Source organism: Tasmannia lanceolata, unplaced genomic scaffold (genome assembly GCF_043159265.1).
Source record: "Tasmannia lanceolata isolate RefF3 unplaced genomic scaffold, GAP_Taslan_0.1 ptg000007l, whole genome shotgun sequence".
Taxonomy (NCBI): Eukaryota; Viridiplantae; Streptophyta; class Magnoliopsida; order Canellales; family Winteraceae; genus Tasmannia; species Tasmannia lanceolata.
Genome location: NW_027518684.1, coordinates 15,801,603 through 15,816,069, shown reverse-complemented (window position 1 = coordinate 15,816,069; position 14,467 = coordinate 15,801,603). Strand labels below are relative to the sequence as shown.

General features: G+C 37.2%; 1 protein-coding gene across 1 annotated transcript; it reads left to right on the top strand.

The window, feature by feature from the left end:
* Positions 1-6,162: 6,162 nt before the first annotated feature.
* Positions 6,163-9,995, top strand: LOC143881045 (WAT1-related protein At5g07050-like). Its single transcript, XM_077384038.1, has 7 exons — positions 6,163-6,469; positions 6,567-6,629; positions 6,716-6,832; positions 7,818-8,067; positions 8,359-8,517; positions 8,657-8,808; positions 9,556-9,995. Exons 1-7 carry the CDS (start codon positions 6,267-6,269, stop codon positions 9,821-9,823), a joined length of 1,212 nt encoding a protein of 403 aa, XP_077240153.1. The 5' UTR covers positions 6,163-6,266; the 3' UTR covers positions 9,824-9,995.
* The last annotated feature ends 4,472 nt before the right edge of the window (positions 9,996-14,467 follow it).

The window sequence follows — 14,467 nt, the reverse complement described above, 5'->3', positions numbered from 1 at the left end:
GACTTGCAATCCTCTGTTCGCGTCGTCTTTGTTCTTGGATAACATATTATAACGTGAACATGTGTAGCTGAGATCATGAGGTGAGCCATGGCCTTGGTTCTATGCTGAAGGGACATCCCATTCGTCAGATAAAGCCATAAAGGCCTACAAAACCAAATTAATGGTTTTGATTATCTATCCATACTCTCTTCTCACAACCTCTCAAGTCTCTACCCCTCCTCAGCTCCTCTCATAATCGGGCCCACAAGTATTTCATGGAATAATTTTTGGAACTGATATATTTGCCCCCTTTTCTTCCCTGGGTTCCCCCCTCCATTGCATTTATGATTACTGTTTCTACATTACAAGGGGGTGGCTGGAGGAAGAAAAGGGGGCAAAAATATCACTAGAAAATTATTTTTCTAGTGATTTCTTTAGAAAATGGTTTTTGTTGTACAGTGCTGGAAACTGATTTCCCAAGGAAATGATTTTTCCAATATTTAGTTTAACTCAGTTCTCCCATTTTCAGGGGACCTTTCAACTATACACATTTGTTTCGGTGTAGAGTGTTAGAAATGATATCTACATTCCCATGCTGAAGAATGTGCTCATTATTTTACACTTCTCTAATTAGCAACTACAAAGGGTGTTTCCAAATTTACAATTCCCGGAAAGCTATCACCAAGCAAGTCTCTGATCATCTATGAATGGTGAGAACGATACCTTAATTATTGTAACAGAAACGAATATGAGAAATCCCAAAACTACAATGCTCGTGGGCGCGCAATACGCATATATGAAATGGATTGCAGTTATTCCCTCATTGTCACAATGTTTTAATATCAAATGTGGTATCTCTTTTGTGCCCTCTTTGAAAGGGACTCCATTCATTGATCTTGCTTTAGTGAAGAAAGGAGCAGAAAAATAAATATATGAGAGAGGGATAGGACTTATAGGCCATGATGTCACCAACTTGAACAAAATAAAGGTTAGAAAGGTTATTTTAGGGAGAATTTCTATGATGAAGGGCCGTAGAAACATGTACCCATCATCCCATCCTTGATATTTGATCCAACAGCAGCTCACTTTTTGAGGAGCTGCTGTGGGATCAAATATCAAGGGTGGTACTTCTGGCATACCACCTTTACATGTTTATATGGCCCGTCATCATATAATATCTCTATTTTGAGAGAGAGAGAGAGAGAGAGATGGCTAACAGGCCATTAAATCACATCATCTCACTAACTTAAACAAAAGAAAGGTTAGTTTAAGTGACATGAAAGGATTGAAATGGACGAGTTCTTTGATTCATGCCCTTCTTTTTCGACGTCTTGTTTGGACTAGGACTGAGTGTTTAACTGTTTACTATGAATAACTGTTGATTGGTAGCACTAATGAAGACATTACATTGACCATTTCACATCTCTCTAATAGAAATCTAGGTTTAGAAGACAAATAATGTACATTTTTTAGCGATTTGGGTTTGATTAGTCTACAATTAAAAGCAAAAAACTGTAAAGCTCACTCATGGGTGGCTACTTGATTGAACCTATAGTTTCATTTTCTAAGGCTTTAGTTCTTGAATCTTTGACCAAAGAAGTTGGATCTATGGCTTCTGACAAAAGGAGGACAAGATTGACTCAATTATGTAGACATTATTGGGCAAACTAGTGTCAAGGAGATGACAAGATATGGCAAAGACAATCTAAGGGATGACACCTATGGCTTCATGTCTTCTTTCTTCTCTCTAAGATTATCCTTCAAAGGAACCACAAACTGCATTTGGGTGGAGAGGAATGTGGGTGTAAAAGAAGACCCTATAGGGTTTTGGAAGTTTAGAAGGCAACAAATAGTTTGCATGATCTATGCATAAGAACGAATTTTATAAGCAAACAAAAGAGGGTTTGATTGTGCTATGATTTCAATGCTTGGTCCAAAAAGGGTAAATGTTATAGACAACACTTCTCTCCATGTTAGTGTAATGAAATTACCAAAAGCATTGTGGTAATCACTATTCTAAATAATCTAAGACCCTGTTGTTTTGGATTTTGAGAACCGATTGTGAATTTAAAAATTATTGTTGGACTTTACTTTGCATTTTTGTGAAACTGACCAATTACTCCAAAAGCTTAAGCTGTTGGAGAAAGGCAGTATTTAATCTTTTATACTTTAACACTACCCCTTACGTGTGGTCCCTCTTTCTAGGGTTGGCCTACACGTGGCACATGTGGCCCCTTTTTTTTGGTTTGGCCATTGCATATGGATTTTTGCTATCAAGGAGGATTGAACTCAGGACCTTCGGCTCTGATGCCATGTGAAACTGACCAATTACTCCAAAAGCTTAAGCTGTTGGAGAAGGGCAGTATTTAATCTTTAATACTTCAACAAATTTTGTGTAAAATCGATTGACAAACAGGGCTATGAAGCAGTTTTGTGTCTGCATGCAAAACATATAGCAAAGAAAAGTGTGATACTTTATAAAATATTTTGGATGTACAAGCGGAGCAGGCATTTAAACAAATGTTCTTATTGATGTGTGCATACGTGTACCACCCATATTATATATCTATCTATACTAAAACGTTTCTTTCCATTGTCATTTGTTTTCTTTCCAAGGAAAACTTTAGGGCATGTCTGGCAACCAAGAAAAGAAATTAATCTAATCTGAGAGAGAGAGAGAGAGAGAGAGAGAGAGAGGACTTAGGTTTTGAACTAGTTATACCTTTGGTAAGGAAAGAGGGAAAAGAGAGGAGATCGTTTTCTCTTGCGGTGAGCAGGAGCTTTCTCTTTATTATTTCTCAAGTGATTAGAAGTGTAAGATTTTAGTTCGAGAGAAAAGAAAACGGATTTTGTGGGCTTTCAGTTAATCTGATTGTATTTCTGTATTATATCTTTCTCAAGGTGGAAGATTCATTCTCGTCTATCTCAGACACGTTGAGCAGCTCTAGCATTGCTCTGGAGGGCGTTAGGCAAGGCCTTTTAAACCTGTCCCATACTATACAGGCTGGGTCCCACCTAGTCCCATAATTAAGCGGGCCCCACTTAGGACCGTAATATTCCACTATGCTTCTGCATTTGCCGTCCTCGGTGGCCTACTCTGGCGTCTTTCACTTTAGCCTTTTTTCCAGGTAACCCTCTTCACTCTGGCGTCTTTCACTTTGGCCTTTTTTCTAGGTAACCCTCTTCACATGTCGCCTCTTCCGCGGCGGCCCACTCTGTGGCAACTTCACTCCGGCTGCTTTCACTCTTGCTTTTTACCAAGTAACTCTTTCGAGGTAGTCCTCCCCCACGGGTCCGTGACTCGAACACAGGACATGATGGCTTGTCTGATACCAAACGTTAAGTACCTTACCAATACGCGAAAAGCTCTAGACCCAATGGAACGTGTTAGGCTAGACCTTTTAAACGTGTGGTATCGATCCCACCCAGTCCCATACTTAGGTGGGCCCCCACTTAGCACTTTAACACTGGCATTAAGTATGGGTCCCACCCAGTCCAATACTTAGATGGGTCCCACGTATATTTTGTATTTCTGAGTAGGTTTTCTTCTACTTCTTGTGCATGTGTTGTTATGCTTGTATTTTAATTCATAGGTCATTATATGGTAATGAACGATGTTAGACTTGGCTTTTGTGATTCTCCATTTCATGAATTTTATGTGGGTAATATGAATTTGATTTCATTACTAAAATTCTTTCTGCCCCCACCACCACACCTGAGATGCCGACAAAGCATGAAAGCCACAAGAGGACAAAACCAAAAAGCTAAAAATATAAAACAAATCAGGTGACGTTGGGAAGCATCCACTCTCTTGATCAGACCCTATTTTTCAACCAAACATTCTTAGTGGTATTTTCACACACGCCTCTAGTCTATTCCAAACATGGAAAAGGAAAATAGAAATTTAAAGAAAAATGTACACTTATTACTTTAATTTTTAATTTTTTTTTTGGAAAAAAATTAAACCTTTCTTCTCTCAAAGAAATGCCTTAGAAATTCCAACACCCCTCTCTTGATAGAACTCACCTCCATTTACTTTGTGGGACACTCACTGAATTATAAGGGCACCCCACACAACCAACCCATGTGACCATGTCCCCCTTCTCTCTCTCTCTCTCTCTCTCTCATATTTCTGACAATTTGTCTTGTTGTAACTGTAGTTGAGTATTCATAGCTCACCCACCACTAGAAGAGAATGTTGTGGAATTATCAGGAGAGAAATAAAGGGCTTTACTGCTTACTGAGTGGGCCTGTTTGTTTGAGATTGTGACAACTGATAGTGAGGGGCCCAACTGATTATTGGCTTTCCAGAATATCATGGCATCTGTTTTTCCTTTTATCTTGAAGTTCCCACCGTTAATCGATAGTTTGTTTACAAAACCTTAGCCCTGATTGGATTGCAGGAACTTTTTGGAGAAGTTTGGAAATGAAAAACTTTTTCCCAAATTTTATGCTTTTCTATTGTTTTTGGTTATGTCTTAAACACAACCATGTTCTCATAAATACACGAACTCATCTTGTCTTTTAGTATTTAATGAGCTGTCAAATGTTATTACAGTTCCCAAAAAGCTCTCCAAGCCAATTATAGTAGAAAAGACAAGCAGGGTTTGTGCAAATATGAAAACATGGTTGTACTGATAACATTTCCCAAACGGAAACAATTCAAAGAAAGGAAATGTTATAAGCACAACCATATTTTGATATTTGCACAAACCCATCTTGTCTTTTCTTCTTTAATTGGCTTGTGAGAGCTTTTTGGGAAATGTAATAACCTTTTGATAGCTCTTTAAATACTAAAGGACAAGATGGTTTGTGAAAATATAAGAATATGGTTGTCGAGATATCATTTCCCTTAATTTATAGTGATATCACTACAGTATATCATTTTCCTCTGAAGTGTTGTGGCAACAAAAAACGAAAGTTTTTACTCAAGAAATGCTTTTCAAGCAATCCAAACAGAGCCTAAAGATCAATATTAATTTAATCAAGCGAAGGTTGAACTTAGAACTCAGGCATAAATAAATGTATATAAGAAAAAGCTCTATCTGCATATAAAATTGAGTTCTTTTGATGTGGTATGTTAACTAGCATGTCGATAGGTGAGAGAGAGAGAGAGATTCTTAGATTTTGTTTCATTTCTACAATTTAGAGGGAAATGACATAGCCATGGCTTATTTAAAGGGAAAATGTGATAAAATCAAGGTCCCCTCCAAATAAAACTTGAACCATGTCGGTTCAGGTTAACTTTTTTCCATTGTTTTTCATGTGTATCAGACAATGAAAAGGTCAGAAATCCTAGAAAAGCTTTTCCTTCTCCCCCTTTCTTTCCCCAACCGAAAAAGAAAGAAAGAGGGGCTCCGTTTTGATATCATTTGCTTAATGAAGGCGTGTCGATGTCAATCATATATTCATTTGGGAAAATATTCATTTGAGGAAATCCCCTTACTAATAGGGGTCCTCTGTAGTGAACAAGTCAGTAATGTAGCTGTGATCTTAATTTTTCCTGGGCCCATCTAAGGCTAAACAGATTTCCTATTTGATCGTGCAGTAGGGCCCGTCCGCACATTGTGGCACAGATAATTCTACACTCAATTGGTTGTAGCTTGTAAAATGAACGGTTTCGATCCCCACACAGACACCATGCGTACATTGTGATTGGATATCACAGCGTTGGATCGAAGATGATAAGCTTGAAAATACTAGTTTGTGGTGATCGTTGCCACTGATCCATGTGGGCCCATAAGTTCATGATCCGTGTGGGCCCATAAGCTCTCGTAAACTTTAAAAATTGCCGGGCCGCCGCATCACGTGGTGTCGAATGTGGCTGCATCACTATTGCACCAATCTCCAATCCGTTTGGACATCCACTCAAATGGCTCGCCACTACGTTACGCACGCTGGTCCCACCACCCACTTAAACATACACCCATTTGTGCCATGTGGAACTCAACTCATGTGTGGGCCCTGACCTTCTAATTGGGTAATTTTGGCTGTGATAATTTTCAAATTTTCACATAAATCCCAGGTGGGCACATGCTGATGAATGCAGGGGGGGCCATGAAAACGGTAAATCTAAAGTTAGCCTCACACGTAAGAGAGCATTTCCTTTTTGTTTAGTGCCCACAAAATTATTTGAATAGAGACTCCCAAAACCTTATAAATTCGAGCGGGGTTGCCATCTTTACTTAGGAAAAACACTACAAACCATTTGGGTTCTTCCTCCTCGTCCTCCCATCCTGTTTTTCTCCTCTTCTCTCCTTTGGCCTTCTCAATTCCTTAGAAAAAACATGGAAGGCCAAGGATGCTTTACTAACTTGATCCAACGGTGCAAGCCATATATCGCCATGATCTCACTCCAATTTGGCTACGCCGGTATGAACATTATAACTAAGGTCTCCCTCAATAGAGGAATGAGCCATTACGTGCTCGTCGTCTACCGCCACGCGTTTGCCACCGCAGTCATCGCCCCATTCGCTCTCATCCTCGAGAGGTAAAAATTTTACCCTTCGATATATATTTTCGATAATATCATCCTTAACTTATGTTTATGGAAATGAGTCTAATACACTTGTGTTTGTGTGTCACAGGAAGGTGAGACCCAAGGTTACATTTCCTATTTTCATGCAGATCTTTGTTCTGGGCCTTCTCGGGTTAGTTAGATATTCTATGATTTAAGATTGCATTATGTGATGGAAATTTTTGGTTAGTGTCTTTGACACAAAATTGGATTTCCTAGGCCGGTGATCGATCAAAACTTTTACTATGCGGGTCTCAAACTCACTTCCCCGACCTTCTCTTGTGCCATGAGCAACATCTTGCCGGCAATGACGTTTGTCATGGCGGTCATCTTCAGGTAATTAATTTCACGTTAGGCTCAATTCCTTTCTACTTAAAATGGGCGTAAAACAAATTTTACCACCATTTTCCTCTTAAAATGTGTGTAAATTTTGTTTTACGCCATTTTACACCGAAAGAAAGAGCCTTAAGTACTCTCTTCAATTCAGATAATTTATGGGCCAACAATCAATGAAGGACGAATAAGTCTTACACATACATGCACAATCAGGAAAAGATGGGTGTAAAATTTGTTTGATGCCCCTTTATCGTGGATAGAAATGACCTTAGTACTCTCTTCAAATTCAGATAATTAATGGGCCCACTTACATAAGTGCACAATCACTATCATCATCATTTCCATGAGAATTGAAGGTTTTAGTAGTGAATTAGGATGGAGAAATTATTGGGTTTTCACATTATGCTCCATTTAGACTTAAAATAGGCATAAATCAAATTTTACACCCATGCATATTCCACTTAAAAATGGGCGTAAAATTTGTTTTACGCCCAAGTCTTAATACTCTATTGAGTCCAGTTAATTTATGGGCCCACAATCAATGAAAGTGCACTAAGCCTTATATATATATATATATATATATATATATATATATATATATATATATATATATATATATATATATATATATATGAGAAAACGGCTCCTACACATATGTGTAGAGAGTTCTCTACACACTAGCTTAAAATACAGTGGGGGCCCACATTGTTTGGGTGATCCAAGCCATCCATTTTAAAGACCCTCACATAGATAGGGTGTCTACAAAAAATCAGATCCATAGGATCATCCCAACCCTACGATTTGTGGAGGTAAAATGGATGTCTTTAAACATGAATGGTTTGGATCACCCAAATAATGTAGCCCCCACTGTATTTTAAGCTAGTGTGTAGATAACTTATCTACACATATGTGTAGGAACCGTTTTCTATATATATATTGATCATCATTATTTCCATGAGAATTGATGATTTTGGTGGTGAAATAGGATGGAGAAATTAGACATGAAGAAAGTGAGGTGTCAAGCAAAGGTGTTGGGAACTGTAGTGACAGTGGCTGGGGCCATGTTGATGACCTTATACAAAGGGCCTGTTGTGGAGATGTTGTGGACCAACCAAATCCATCCTAGGAAATCCTATGTGACCAACACTACTGGAGCAACTGACAAAGACTGGTTCAAGGGCTCCATCTTACTTATCATTGCAACTCTAGCTTGGGCAGCTTTCTTCATTTTACAGGTAAACAAGACAATCACAAAGACCCACTTAAAAACCACCTCTCTCTTTCAAGAAACAGAAAAAGAAAAAGAAAAAACCTTAATCTATCTTATAATGGCTTTCATTTTCATGAACCTTTTTGGGTTGCTATGTTGTTATTATTATTTTTTATTGGCATCTTTATTTAGATTTAATTATGGTCTTAAAATACTAAGGTAATATTTCAAAGTATTAATTAAGGGTACTTTAGTACTTTACAGGACTATGATATAAAATAAGGAAAATTTTCTGCTTTTGGTGTTGGGTTTGCAGGCAATAACAATGAGGAGATACACAGCTAATCTGTCTCTCACAGCCTTGATATGCTTTATGGGAACTCTACAGTCCATTGCTGTCACCTTTCTGATGGATCACAGACCTTCTACCTGGACCATTGGCTGGGACATGAACCTCCTTGCTGCTGCCTATGCGGTTACTCTCTCTCTCTCTCTCTCTCTTTCTCTCTCTCTCTCTCTCTCTCTCTCTCTCTCTCTCTCTCTCTCTCTCTCTCTCTCTCTCTCTCATATTTATAATCCAATAGTTTCTAATAAAATTGTATTTACATGTGCAGGGGATTGTCTCTTCTAGCGTTGCTTACTATGTCCAAGGGTTAGTGATGCAGAAAAGAGGGCCTGTTTTTGCCACTGCCTTTAGTCCCCTTATGATGATCATAGTAGCCATCATGGGATCTCTTATCCTTGCAGAAAAGATCTTTTTAGGAGGGTAATTTCTTTTTACTCTCGAACACATTTCACATCACCCTAAAAAATAAATAAAAAGGCATTTATATGACAAAAATCACTATTCTTTTCTTCTGTTATATACTTCAAATTTGTTGAAAAAAAAAAAAAAAAAACCCACATTCCTATATATTTTCTTATTGAAAAAAACACTCTTCCCTTTTTCTTCTATGTACTTCAAATTTGCTTTTTATCTGCTTTCACTTATTGGGTATATTCCAATTCAACATCCTCATCACATTTTTATTTTAAATTTTTTTCTGTTATATACTTCGCATATGTTGAAAAGAAAGAAAACACTTTCCAATTTATTTTCTTACATTAGAAAAAAAAAAAAACAGATTCTTCCCTTTTTCTTCTATATGCATCAAGTTTACTTTTTATCATGGGTATGTCCCAATTCAATATTGGTGGAGTTGTCAATGTTCGTTTTTGCAAGACTCAAGATCAAGTTGCGGATATTTTTACAAAAGCTTTGAAGACCGATACATTCATCAAGATGAAAGCAAAACTCGGTCAAGATTAATTTCCAACAAATATTCTCATTATATATATATATATATATATATATATATATATATATATATATATATATATATATATATATTAGTATCCCTATCAAAAGAACAATAGATAATAAATCAAAAAAGCATCAAATAATCTTATTCTTTTCCTTTTTTTACTAGTTTCATCTACCACGCTACTGATCTTTTTCCTCTCATGGGTGCAGTATTCTTGGTGGCATTCTAATTGTTGCAGGCCTCTACTCAGTTCTATGGGGCAAATACAAGGAATACAAAGAGAAAAAAGCCATGGAAATTCTAGAGGCAATAAATGGAGGAATTGAAAATGGGTGTGTGATAAAAGATGTTGAAGCCAATGATGTTGAGTTGGAGAAAGGTGAAGCTATAACTGTTTCTTCCTTGGACCAGCCCGTCATGCTCACCATTACCGTCCCAGAAGCCATAATAAAACTAAAAGGAGAAGCAGAGGCATAACTGGTATTTGAATATTGAGAGAGAGAGAGAGAGAGAGGAGGGGCTCAGGGTCAGGGAGGGCCTTTTTGTCATTTCCTTCCCACCTTTTTTTTTGGGTGTTTTATGAGGCCTTTGTTCTTATTCATGTACGTTGATATTTTGAAAACTTGAATAAAAAGGAAGTTCAAGAGAAGCGCATAATCTCTTCTTATTAAGGAACTGCATATTATGGAAACCTCTATAATGATTCCAACCCTCAGATCTATTAAGAAACTGCATATTGTGGAAACCTCTATAGATAGGAGGGCTAGGATCATCCTATGGAAATGATTTTTGGGTCACAACCTATTTATGTTGTGGCCCATCACATGGACGGTTTGGATCAGCCTATAGTGTGGTCCATACAGTACTTTTGAAAAATGCGGTACTATAAGGGCTTATATGGCTAGACCATATAAAATCTCTTGTTATTAATTGCCATGTTTTGCAACTGTGATATTTTTTATGGGATATTAGGTTATAGGGATTTGCTAGGGAATTTCACGGGAAGGCATTTCGCGGCTGACTCTTGCATGAGAGAACAGCCACAGGCTCACTTTGATCAGCAGATTTTGTCTTATTCATTTAATTCAACATCAACCTGTTCCACCCTTCTTTTATTTCATAATCTCAATGGAAATTTGAGATGATTTGTAACAAATTCTGAGAGTTAAGCGGATTCGCTCCACCCGTCTGTTTTGCCTGATTTAAAAAAGGGGATTGAGAAGCGTCAAAGAACACACCCTTAGGCCCCCTTTGGATTGCAAGAAAAACGTTTCAGACATAATTTTTTTTCTCGGAATTCTTTTCTTCCCACAACTTAGAGGGAAATGATATGATTAACATTAATTTAGAAACATATCATAATAAATTGAAGGCTCCTGTCGATAAAAATTGAATATGGTTGGTTCAAGTTATCTTTTTTTAGTGTGTAAATAAAGTAAGAAATTTTAGAAATATTTTTCCTTTCCAAAATTTTCCAGAAATTTCCTGCAGTCTAGACAGGCCCTTAGTTTACCCGGTGGTGAGAGAGGGTCAGGGAGAGGGACAGAGTTGAGAGGACGTGAATGAGACAAATATGATTGTGGCTGAAAATAAGAGGGAAAATAAAATAACAGCCAGGTAAACTATGGCCATGGTTGGCAACCACGAAAGGTCGAGTTTTTATATGGTGTTTATGTGTTCATGCATGTAAAGGGGGCGCTCCCCTTGATATTTGATCCGACAACTACTTTTTCAGATGTTGTATCCCCATTATGCACATGAACTTGCAAACAGTACCATATCATTTTATTGAAAAACTATGAATTGTGGACACATACACACAGTGTCGGACATGGCAAACCCCCAAAAATTAGAAACAGGGATTTGTGTGTCGAATTTCAAAATAGATAAGAGGTGTCTGACATGACAAAAAGTCTAGAAATGGTGTATATATATATATATATATATGCGACAATATAAATATGGTATTCATTTAACAAACTAATAAATCTTAGAATTAATCAATTATACTCTAAAATAAATAAGAGATGATCAAATAACAACGCATTCATCAATTTAATCTAGTTCTCTTCATTCACCAATTTGCAATGAGAAAGCTGACAATACGATACAATGAATATAACATTAGAATAAGAATTTGTTTAGCGGTTTAGGTTTATGGGGGGAGATATAACAGCAAATATTAGTTAAAGAGCTAAAAGAAGAGTTAATAGCAAAAGAGGTAAATACGGTATTCTTTAATAAAAAGAATGTCACACTTGACAAGGTACAAAAACGTGTCAATATGTTCACATTAAATATGACACTTCTAGTAGTATATTTGAAAGCGTCGAAAGGAGTGTCGACACAGGTGGCCACATGTGTTAACAATAAATTCAAAGTGTCAGCTAAATCATAATTGAAAAATAATTTCATGGAATTCCTATTTACCTAGTGTGAGAGAGGGGCATGGCAGATGGGGAAGAGAGATTTCAGGGGTGGTGAGTGAGGAGAGCATAGGAACGGCCTGGAAAATAGGAAAAAAAAGAAGAAGTCTTAGTTTAGTATTAGGAATTTTTTCCCCTCTTTTCCAACCTCTTCTCATGCTCTCCTTACTCATTACCCTCACAATCTTTCTTACTTGCCCTCTATCCCCCTCTCACTCTAGGTAAACAGGGGGATTCCATGAAATCTTTTTTCATGGTTGTCAAACATGTCCTAAATTTATTTTATTTTTTTCAATTTTCAGCAACTTCTCACTACTCCTTACTCATGCCTCCTCAAGTTTCTCCCTCCCTTACCTTCCCTGCTCCTCTCTCACTACGGGGAACAAACTAATATTCTACGAAAAATATTACGGTTGCCAAATATTTTACTTTCTTCATTAGCGAATAATTCTCAGAATTTTTCGTTTTAACACGTGGTGGAATCGCTAACATCGGTGCACTTCCCACTAATGGCCAAATGGTTGACTTTAGAAGCTACTTGAATCCACCATTATGTGTTCTAATCTTCTTAGATCTAGGATTTTTTATTTTTTTTCATTTCCCTTTTTATCAATTAAAAACGTGTTTCCATCTTCTTTGATTAACTCTAACAAGTCACCAAGGGTACGAAAAAAAAAGAAGATAAAATCATTTATCAAATGTTTAAGTACATTATCATGCATTACATGTGTTACAAAATTGAAATAGCTAATTGAGCTACTTAATTAAAATGGAGTATGATGTCTAAATTACGCTAAACTCGATCCCAAAATCTTCTCCATCCAATTCATCCATCTGTTTATCCTTACAATGGATGTAACATACATTAAGGGCGTGTTCAGATTCTCCTCTTTTGTAGCTGTGGAAAATGAGAAAAGCAAAACTTCTCAAAAATCTTGTTCGGCTGTTTACCTACTTTTTTGAATAAAAACTAGGATTCTTCGGAGCAACTAATAGTTGCTTCCGAAGACTCTCATCAATCTGCTGTTTAATGGGGCGATATTTAGAAGCCTTGCCAGACATGTCCTAAAAATCTGTTGCATCACACAATCTTAACCCTTTGATTTGGGGAAATTTCTGTAACATTTTTTTTTGGGATTTGCTAGGGACCATCGCAGGAGGCATTTCGCCGACGGTTGTTGCATGAGAAAGCAGCCACATAGCTTCACTTTTCAACCGATTTTGTCTTATTCATTTAATTTATCTGAGGTGGTTGCTCGCTCGTGCTACAATATGAATGGTTAGTATTTTTCATTTGGGGAAGATTTTTGTGGCAAATACCTGTGTATGATGGCCTCAAATAAAGGACTGGTATGTATCTTTGTATGAACAACCAATTACACGTGAATTTTAATATCAAGGATTTTTTAACCCATGACCTTTGCTATTATATCATGCGAAACAACCAATTACTCCAAAAGCTTAAGCCATTGGAGATAGTATTATTCAATCATTTATACTTTAACAGTAAACAATATGAAGTGTAACCCTATATCACATTATTACTCATGTGCGTGCTTTATATTAGGAGGCACTTATTATGGTTTCATGAGATGTAGACTAGAGTCGTCAGGTAACATTGTAGGGCCACAGGTATAACCTTGATAACCATACGGGTGTAAGGTCGAGATCTGAAAGGACATAACTGGAACTCCAAAGTTTTCGATTACGAATATTATATGGTGCCCGATTGGGCATCCTCGTTTAAAAGAGGGCCACCCTTGATATTTGATCCAACAGCAGCCCTTTAAAAAGATGAAAAAGGGACTGTTGTTGGATCAAGGATGGTGCCTCTTGCACGAGCATGCACAATCGGGCATCATATAAAAACCCATCTATTACAACCCTCTAACAATAAAAGTTAAATGATATCAGCACAACCATGTTTTAATCGAATTTTGTTTATCAGCCTATATAATATAATCGAATTTTGCTTACCAAAGTGGTCTTACTAAAAGTAAGTAAGCAACCAGTTCCGCCTGCTCTCTTTCCACTGAACTGGGGCTCCTGTAACCATTCTTCTTGCTATTGTTCGACTACTGCTTCCCGCAGCCTACTCTCTTCTCCGCTCTACTGAAGAAAGCGCAATTATTAAAACATGGTTGTGCTGATGTCATTTCCACAATAAATATATGAAAAATGCTAAATTGAAGGGCACGTTGCAAAAAAACCCGACTACAAGGGCAGCCTCATTTGACCATTTCACCAAAGTAGTACACTTACTATTCCTTTAATTTTTTAACTTTCTATGCCATTATAAATGCACCACTTCGGTGAGATGGTCCAAACACCCTCTGATTGTTTACAGCTAGTTAAAAAAATGTAAAACGAGGAGGTTCGTTCCATTATCAAATCATGGTCGCGCGGATATCAATCCCCTTTACAAATTGGTCCATTTTATATTAGATCAAACCAAAGGAACACAGATTTTCAATTAAGATGGCCAAGTGGGGAACATTGAATTGCATAAAATCATCAGGACAGATTTGAAATATAGAGCAACCGGGGATAGTGAGGATAGCATTAATAGGACATCTTTAAACAAGTAATCTGCATGGGAATTATTGAGAGAAACAAAGGGCGTGAGTATGCAACATTGATTCCCCACGTTTCTTTATTTTGAATGTATGTCTTTTTGTTTTTGTTCAAAGCACTT

Excerpts from the sequence above, each read along its gene's own strand:
- LOC143881045 (XM_077384038.1), top strand. The coding sequence starts at position 6,267 with ATGGAAGGCCAAGGATGCTTTACTAACTTGATCCAACGGTGCAAGCCA. Across the intron at positions 6,630-6,715 it reads TTTGTTCTGGGCCTTCTCGG|GCCGGTGATCGATCAAAACT; the intron begins GTTAGTTAGATA and ends TGGATTTCCTAG. Across the intron at positions 8,809-9,555 it reads GAAAAGATCTTTTTAGGAGG|TATTCTTGGTGGCATTCTAA; the intron begins GTAATTTCTTTT and ends TCATGGGTGCAG.